At 39.9% G+C, this 9,755-nt stretch overlaps 1 protein-coding gene across 3 annotated transcripts in view; it reads right to left on the reverse strand.

The window, feature by feature from the left end:
* Positions 1 to 2,659: 2,659 nt before the first annotated feature.
* Positions 2,660 to 9,755, reverse strand: part of SEPTIN10 (septin 10) — a 29,022-nt gene continuing 21,926 nt past the window's right edge. For 2 of the 3 annotated variants that reach the window (XM_010728292.2, XM_019623432.2), the window contains 3 exons: positions 7,121 to 7,253; positions 4,596 to 4,783; positions 4,123 to 4,399 (listed from right to left, as the gene is read on the reverse strand). In XM_010728292.2, the coding sequence (XP_010726594.1) occupies positions 4,270 to 4,399; positions 4,596 to 4,783; positions 7,121 to 7,253 (451 nt within the window). In that variant the 3' untranslated portion in view covers positions 4,123 to 4,269. Of the gene's footprint in view, positions 3,487 to 4,122; positions 4,400 to 4,595; positions 4,784 to 7,120; positions 7,254 to 9,755 lie in introns of those variants that run through there. The other variant, XM_031557669.1, reaches the window with a different exon arrangement.

Consider the following 9,755-nt stretch of genomic DNA (forward strand, 5'->3'; position numbering starts at 1 on the left):
TACCAGAACTGGGGAGAATGGTTCTCCACCTCTGGTATTTCCAAAATGAAGCAAATGGCAACCATCTCAAGAAAACAGATGTAAGTAGAAGCTGTGAAAAATGTAGTCTCAGATGAGTGTGCAAAGTACCAGCACCCTCTTAGCCACTTCTTTCCCCTCCTTCTGAACATGCTAATGATTTTCTCTTTCCTCCAAGGAGATAGGACTGTCTTTGTTTCTGAGTTTTGAGTCAGGGAATTAACTCTTCCTTGGTCAGGACCATGGAGGCAGAGAAGTAAAATCTTAGCCATGCTGAAAGCTCTGCCCCTCCGTCTCCTCTTATTGGAAAGCATCAGCCTCTCCAAAAGCATGCAGGCTAATGGGAGAAAAAGGATTTCCTGCTCCCAACATGTGGGAATGCAATAGCTGCCAGCAGGCATTGAAACCAAGTGTTGAGCACCTCAGTGGTCTCCATGTGTTGACTGGGGATCTCACATCTTGGAGACCACTCTTCATACTCATCTACACTTCATTAGTTCACCTGCAAGGATGTTATGGAAGACAGGACCGAATGGCTCCCCGAAGTTGAAATAACATCCACAGCTCTTGCTTCTTCCACTGATTTGTTATAGAAGGCTATCGTGTTAGGCAAGCATTATTTCCCCTTTGTGAATCCATTCTGATTACTCTCAGTCACCCTTAAATAATCTGTGTGACAGTAAGGAGACACAGCTTTGGCTTTTCTAGCTGTGCAGGTGACAAATGGAATGACAATTTGAGCAATTAAAACAACTGCAATCTTTAAGCAATTTGTAAACGCGTTAGGACAACAGAAAGCTTTTAAGACAGAAAACTGTAAAAGTAAACCCAGAGAAAATAACAGAAATACCCTCTGAATATCCCTCTGGATGCTAAAGTGTGACTGAGGTGAAATAAAATACCCTTGATAACATTTCAGGGAAATCCAGCAAAAAAACAGGAGTAGAACTCAGCATTTCTGTTCTTAGCTCATGCTGGATTTTGTCTCCAGCAATACAAAATGGGGGTCATAATAAACATATCATAATGAACAGTCACAAAATAGCACATTAGAAAATGCTTTCATCACCACTTTAACCCTCTCCAGTTAATCACACACTTGTTTGCTACTCACAGCCGCCAGGAATGAAAGCCATGTCCTTTGAGCGCACCCTAGTGAAAATAGTGCTGATGCCTTTTTTCCCGTTTGAAATCTTGAAAATGTCGATCCCTAACAGTGTTTTGCTGCTTCCACAAAAGGGCCTCAATTCATTTCTTTTCCTTTTTGTACTGATGCAATGGTATTGCTGTTATGGAAAAGGTTCTTTTTTTCCCTCCTCTGGGTAGGACCACCTCCCACTAGCCTAAGTTGCTCAAAGCCCCATCCAGCTTAGCCCTGAATGCTTCCAGGAAGATGGCATCCACAGCCTCTCTGGGCAACCTGACTAATTCTCCATTTTTGGGAAATATAGTTAGCTGTTCCTTTGTAATTCCTGGTACTTCATTTGACTGTCCAACTGTGATGTGCACTTTTGTCCTTATCTCATATCTGACCTCTAGGCTAATTTAATTACAGAATTACCCATACCTACAGACGATTTTCCACTGCTTAAACGAGTATCAGGAAGAAAAATAAACACCCACTGACCTCCTCAGATGATACAGTGCCACTAACGAACTCCCTGCAACTCCTGCTTGTTCCCAAGCCCTGCCCCAGTTTTGTTTGGCTGCTGAGCCCTGCAGGGCCCATGCAGACACCCCCAAGCTAACACATGCACCTCAGCATAAAACAGTTCCGACCAAGACATGGCACCTATATGGCACTGCTCATGGTTCCCAGTCCAAGCTGGGGTCTACCGGTGCTTCTGCATCTCCAAGCCAGCAGTGGTCCCGTTATAGCCAGCTCATCTCTGGTTTTGTAATGCATGTGAAGAACCATGCTTGAACTGTCTAAATCAGCAGCTGGAAGAGCCCACGCTACAATCGAAAGCTGATGGTACACATCACTCAATTGTAACTATTCCGCTCAAGATCATAAGAGAACACGTCCACACCTACTGCTGAGGTCAAAAAACCAGACTTCTTTCACATGGCTGTTACCTCTGTCAAGGAGGGCACATCCCCTGTTTCTAATCAAACAGATGCAGACAGCCCAGTCAGTAGTTCAAAGGCAAACAAAAAGTACATTTCATCAAGCAAAATTTTGCTCAGGAAGAAGCAATCAGGCAACAACCACAGGGCCTGGCCTCAGCCAGGTTTCTTCTCATGAAAGAAGTGTTGCTTACACGCTGGCAGAATGTGTGGACTAAATGGGTGTCTCCTCTTAACCTTTCCCTCCTACGTCACAGCCTGCTTGGGCTGTGGAACCAACTGAAAACAAACACAACTAGACCCTTCTCTAGTCAGTTAAGGGCTTACATACCTTATATATTCCTTCCCATTGCTGTGGAATTCAATGAAAGCAATCTCATATGCAGCACTGCGTGAATAAGACTGAAAAGTTCTGGATTTAAGTACAGGGGCACTGATGAGTCATACTGTCCTTCAGACACAGTACGCACAGTCATAAATTTTTTTCCAATCAATAAATGCAGTACATTTAAGCTTTTCCTACACCTTGACTTTAGTAACATGGGAGGGAGAGGAAGAACAACAGCAACACTTATGCAAAACCAACGTATTTTATTTCTGTCAACTTAGTATTTCATTTTTTAAAAGTTCTACAAAACCACTTCAGAGGACTGCATCTCCTGGAGGATGTTTCCCATTTGTTACTATGACTACTCAAAATACAAAAAGAAAGTCTGAAAGTTGTTTTAACCCAAAGCTCTTGAAGTTAACAGTGTAAAGTTTAACCTCTGCTGTAACTGGATACCATAACAAGAAATTGTAGGTACTTTCCAAATTGTTAGTAACGTTAGATAAAATATCATGCAACAGTGCAGCATTGCAAAATCTCAATGGATTGCAACTGAGAATGAGGACGGCGCTTGTAAATAAAACCTATAAATAAACCACTGTCAGCAAAATAAGTAAATGGTTACATTATGTCAGCAGTTGTATTAAATAATATTTAGTAGACTAATATGTCATATGAAAATAACTCTTTAGAAAGGCTAGAGTAGATATATTCACTGAATACTTCTGTACTAAGGCATTCATACTATGAATGGAAGTGTTCATAGCACGCATCTTTTCTTTGGTACAACGCACACAAAGCAAATCAAAGCTGGCCACACGTACATGAAGCAAGTGTGCATCAAGGCAGACACGTACAAGAAAGTCCACAGACAACGACTGCAATTGTCACACCATGTGCGTGCCGCTCAAGCTTAAGAACTCTCTCGTAGCCTGCAGCAACCAAGAGAGACTGTCCAATTCCTTTAGTAAGAAACTGCAACTCCTTGACCTCCAAAACCATACTGTGCATCACAGCTTCCCCAAAATAAATTATCATTCTTCCATCATTGGTATTATGTAAAGCTGGAACTGAAAAACAAAAGCAAGCATATGAATTGTAACATATTCTGAAGAAATAAAACTAAGCCAGAGAAAACATCTGGAAATCTCCTGAACTCGTGAGTAACTCACAACAGTACAGGTTACAACTTTTGTTACCCATAATCCCCCTTTTCCAGAAAATAAAAATAATAATATAAAAAAAGAAGTCTAGGAATAGGAATTCAGTGGCATTATTTGAAATGCAATAAAATTTGTCAAAAACCAGAAGCAAGCTTCTGGCATACATCCCAAAACCTCAAAGCCGTCTTGTTGATATTTGTGGAGGTACGTGCACCCACAAAGCTTCTGCAGGTTTTCATACTGCAGGAGTTAGGCATAACTTGTGTACAAAAGATCTGCTTTTAAGTGCCACAAGATATTAACAAAATCACATCCACAATAAAACAGAAACCTATCAGGAACGGAAAATAATAAACTGATGACATCTGTTATTTACATTATTTAATTTAATGTCTATAAATGACGAAGATGAGCACGTTTATTCTGGAGACTATTTCTGAATGCAGCTCTAAAATTTCAGAGATTACTCCATCTTTTGTTTTGGTGTGGAGATGGAAAGAGCATCAAGTGAAGCATGCATCAGATCATACTCTGTAGACAATGTGATTTTTAGAGCCAATTTTATTAATCACTCCTCAGAGAAGTCTGTAACAGGAAGACAAATCTTGTATTATGGGACAGCAGCAGACAGGTCATTTCACAAAGCTGATACAACCTACATTCAAAATCTGAATGCTGCTGCAGTCAATACTATTTCTGGAATACCCTGGCAGAATTTCTCTCCCTCTCTAACTTCTCTCTCTTGCTCTGTTTGTGACCATTCTCAACTTCTTCCTTTCTGATGTCAAAACACAGCAGTTCAAGTCGAAAACCTTTGTCCCTTCAAAAGGGGGGGCAGGGAAAAAAAAAAAAAAAAGAATGCTCACAGAATATACAACAAGTACTCTAAATGTTAATTTTAGAGCCAGAGATCCAAGCATGATAGAATTTCAAGCACATAACAGAACAGGAACACATTTGTGTTACAGAAGTGAAAGATTTTTCTATTGCTAGCTCTGATGACTAACAGCACTTACTTTTTGCGGTCCTTTTCTCTCTTCAAGCTAATAGGAGTAGAGACCATTGGCTGTGTTTGGAGTAATTCAGCATTAGCTTTTTTCATGTTAAACAGAGCGATTTCTTCCTCCAGAGCTTTCCTCTTCTTCTCTAATTTCAGTTTCTCTTCTTGATGCATTAGCATAAGATGTTCAAACTTAGCCTGTATCTGTAGAAAGAAAGCACAGAAAATGCATTTCCCACTAGTAACACAAGGTGGTGATATCACAATACAAAAGCACTGCAATTACAGTAAAAACCACCTCAGTTAATGTTAAAACTACAAAAAACTGTATTCTTTCCCAAAAATCAGCAATCCAGAAGAATATATCAGATTCATATTGTATTTTTCCTATGGATGCCAGGCTACCACACACAAAGGTGAGGGTGGAAATGATGGAAGACACTACATTAGTATTACATCTACTGCAGGATATCCCTTTCTTAGATCAAAAACAAGGATTCCTTTAGAGAGGAAACAAAAATATTAAATCAGAACGTGCCAGGCAGAATCCACTTTCCTAAAACCAGGGGGGGCAAGAAACCACTTAGTTCTGTTATATAGGGTATGTGTTTTAATACATTTATTAATTACATATATGTATTAATATGTATACACACAATTAGGCTGGGGAGTTACTTGTTACCTGCCAGAAGTTAACTGCTTTTCTGCAACCAAAAATCTTTGTTTTTTTGATGTATTAATGGATTCCACCCCTGGGATGTATTTGATCTGCTTAAACATGCTTGTGTAATTGTGCATGGTAACCAACGAGTACCGCCTGCCTCCCTTTCTCACCTCCCTGCTTTGGTGTCCTTCTGACCAGCTGGATCAAGATGCTCATCTGGCTGAAAACTATAACCCTACCAAAATACCCTTGGATTTCAACTGTATCATTTCTCTGATCCAACCGATAACATTAAACATGTGGAATCTACATGCACAGCTTCAGACTCAATTGAACTAAAGTGCTTGCTGAGGTACGAAGCTTGTGCCCCTGAATTACATCAGTACAGAATCACAGAATCCTTAAGAGTTGGAAGGACCTTTAAAGGTCATGTGTTCTAACTCCCCTGCAATGAACAAGGACATGCACAGCTCCATCAGGTTGCCTAGGGCCTGATCCAGCCTCGCCTTGGAAGTCTCCAGGGATGAGGCATCCACCACCTCTCCGGGCACCTGTTCCAGAATACAGAAGTGGTATGACTCAATCTTAGTGCAGCTATAGTGGTATAGCTTAGATTTATTTCCATCTTGCACAAAGAAAGAGCAAAAATAATACTATAAAAATGTATCAGTATGCCTACCCTATACAACAGAGCTGTCAGGCTTTATAGATGTGTATGAATGGATGTATACTATTCATCATTTATTTCATTACTACAGTTAATCCGCTGTATTGCAATAAAAAAAATAACTCAAGGTAGAAAACATAAGGTCCTAAAGCAATTGTACCACTCCAGAGCAGTAATGCTGCACACTGTAAGTACAAGTTTCCTCTAAATGAAGGACACAAAAGCCATCCTGAGTACAACGAAACTCCTGTTTTTCTCTTATTTCCATATACACATACACACTTCTAGGAGAATGAGCAGCAAGAGGGTGTATGACAAATGTTCTTTGCAAGTGACTGCATTATTGTTTTCTCACATCAGGATCTGGGACAATAAATATCCATAATTCAATTGCAATATGCAGAGCTCACAGAAACTGCACAGTATAAAGCACAGAATGAAAAACATCAAAGGGTATCACAGATAATGTGTAAAACCTAGCTGTGTCTATTTTGAACACAAACAAGTATTATTCCAATTGGACAGCCTCCTACTGAGAACGACTGAACCTGATACTCTCCATCACTGCACAGGGGACTACACAGGATTAGAAAATACAGTATAATAAGTCTCCTTCATACTTAAAATGGGCACCTGAACATACTATTATTGTAATATAAGACTGAGCTCCTTCTTCAATCTGCAAGTGAGAAGAACTCAAGGAACATGGCAGGAAGGGATCTCAGACAACAATATTTTTCTGTTTAAAACCTCACCACTCAATTCTACTGTAATGGACAAAAAATGATAACTGTAATTTCATGATTCATTAGTGACTAGGCCATGGCTAACTGTCACAAATTGCTGTAATGTGACTTTTAGAAGCCCCAACAGACAGACTACTCTTCCAGCAACCTAAGCCTGAAAAGCACCTGCTGTGCCAATATGACAAACACATGACCATTATGTTCATCACCATATTCCTTCCTACTGTCTTGTCCCAGCTATCAACTAAACCCTGCACACCATAACTTCTCTCATTCCATAAAAGTTTGCCATTTATTTCTGAGCATCTAATCAACGTGCTAAGCTAATCTTTGTAGTCAACCTGCTTTTGATTTTAAGCATTACTGCCACCTATTAGAAAATCAGAAATATCAGCTAGTTGTGATTTTAATAAGAACTGTTCCATATCTCAGCGCACAAACTCAAGACAGAACAGCATGCTTACTCGTTGCTCTGCTTCTTTCAATACTGCTTCTTTCTCCTTCACTCTCTGCACAAACTTCTGCCTCGTCTCCTCCTCTCTTCGTTGCAGCTCAAGGTAGAACTTGCGCCTCTTCGCCTCATAGGCTTCCTGCAGACTGAAGTCCAAAAACAAAAGCAGGTTTCCAGCAAACTGTTCAATTCAATGTGAAAAACTAACAATCTGGAACATCATGTAAACAAATCAAATGCATCTGAGATATAAAATATCATAATTCTCCATGTAATAATTCATAGACTTCAGTAGAAACAGGTTTCTGAGCTTTCTTAGCTTTTATTTAAGTAAACAACCTTGCAAAACCAAAAAATATCAAAGCTAACAGTACTTTACTTTTCAAAGTAAATAAAACACTTGAGAAATCTCACATTCTAGTTGTAACTTCCAAGTAAAAATTATTCACACTGAAGGCAGAAGATAGTTATTAATCATTACACTGAAATTATGAGAAAAATCCTCCCAAAACTTTCACACTGTGAAACCTCAGCCTTAACACAGGACATTACAAAGACAATGCATCTAGACACAACTACTGATTGCTCACTCATTATGTTATTTACTCATCTAGCTGTGTGTCAGACATTTTCCCCAGAAGAATACTGTGAGAAACAACACTGAAAGCTTTGAGGAAATCCAGAAAGATGACATGAACCGCTTCCCTTTGGTCAACTGAGTGTCATAAAAGGACATTAAGCTTGTTAAACAGGACTTTACCCTGTAAGCCCGTGTTGGCTGTGAGCCGTGACTGTGTTGTCATTCAGGTGTTTGTCAATAACTCCCACAGTAATACTCTCCATAATTTTGCCAGGCACTGAAGTGAGATGGACTGGTCTGTAGTTACCATGGTCTTCCTTCTTGCCCTTCTTGAAAACTGGAAGAATGTTAGCCAGTTTCCAGTCAACTGGATCTCTGCAGATTCGCAAGTCATTATGAAATAATTGAGACAGATCCCATGATGACATCCTTGAGCACTTCCAGTATTCCACATTTTTCCTTTCCACTTTTCTCTAATAGACATTCCAATACGCAAGACAATTTTCTTTCCATTGAAAAACAGGTACTGAAAATTGAGAAATTTCCTTTGTATCCACGCGTATCATAGCAAATAGATTAAAATATGCTGATAATTCAGACAAATACTATCACATAGTTGATACTTTCAGGGTATATACCACCACTTTCTGCCAGCAAAGCTCTGCATGGGAAAAAAGGAATACAGCCTGTGTACGCCTGTATCTCCTATCCCAAAGAACACAGTAACTTCAAAAAGCAGGGCACACTAACTTCAAAAAGCATACCTGTTTAGTGCTACAAATTCTTCCAACAAAACTTTTACAACTTCTCTAAATCACACGATTCCACAAAAGCACACCTGGAGGATCAGAGCTGCAATTATGGATATAATAAAACCAAAAGGATCTCTCCAGTATCTTGCAGGGGAAAAGGACATGCAGAAGTATCAGAACAACTCCCTCTTTATTCTGGGGCTGCTCTTGTAAACCATTCAACACTTCCTTAAAACTGACTAGTCAGCCTCTCAGATACCACCACTTACTATTACTTCGCTAGTTGTCTTTCACATCCTTCACTCTGATGTAAAATACGTTTATATACATATATTTCTTACATTAAAAACATACATAAAATACTCAAAATTGCTTTATATTCTTTACTGCTTTATATTATTTATTTTAAATTATATGCATTATACACACACTTTTGTACCAAGTTTGAAGTCTCACTCTTAGTTTTTAACAATTTTTATTGAAAGGATTTATAAATGGAAAGATGAAACAGGACATCTAAAAACTCAATTATTTAGAGCAACAGGAAGCTGAAATCTCTTTATTCTGTATTTTAAGATGACTGAACAGTTTCCCAATCCTAAAGTTACTTACTTTTATTCAAAATATAACCTAAGGAGACAGAATAATCATCTTGAAATTGCACATGCAGACTTAAAATTCTGTAAGATCACAAAGTCAAAAAGCTCTTTTCTTATCCAACAATATCTGAGTGATCACAGAATCACAGAATTGTAGGGGTTGGAAGGGACCTCTAGAGATCATTGAGACCAACCCCCCTGCCAAAGCAGGTTCCCTACACCAGGTCGCACAGGTAGACGTCCAGGCGAGACTTGAATATCTCCAGAGAAGGAGACTCCACAACCTCCCTGGGCAGCCTGTTCCAGTGCTCCGTGACCCTCACCGTGAAGAAGTTCTTACACACATTCGTGCGAAATTTCCTATGCTGCAGCTTATGTCCGTTTCCCCTCGTCCTGTCTCCACGTACCACTGAAAAGAGACTGGCCTCACCGCTATGGCCGCCACACCTCAGATATTTATAAACCTGGATCAGGTCCCCTCTCAGTCTTCTTTTCTCAAGGCTAAACAGACCCAGTTCACTTAGCCTTTCTTCATAGGGGAGATGCTCCAGGCCCTTCACCATCTTTGTGGCCCTCCGCTGGACTCTTTCCAAGAGATCCCTGTCTTTTTTGTACTGGGGAGCCCAGACTGGACACAGTACTCCAGATGAGGTCTTACCAGGGCAGGAGTAGGAGGGGGGAGGGATCACCTCCCTCGACTTGCTGGACACGCTCTTC

This window comes from Meleagris gallopavo, chromosome 1 (genome assembly GCF_000146605.3).
Source record: "Meleagris gallopavo isolate NT-WF06-2002-E0010 breed Aviagen turkey brand Nicholas breeding stock chromosome 1, Turkey_5.1, whole genome shotgun sequence".
NCBI lineage: Eukaryota > Metazoa > Chordata > Aves > Galliformes > Phasianidae > Meleagris > Meleagris gallopavo.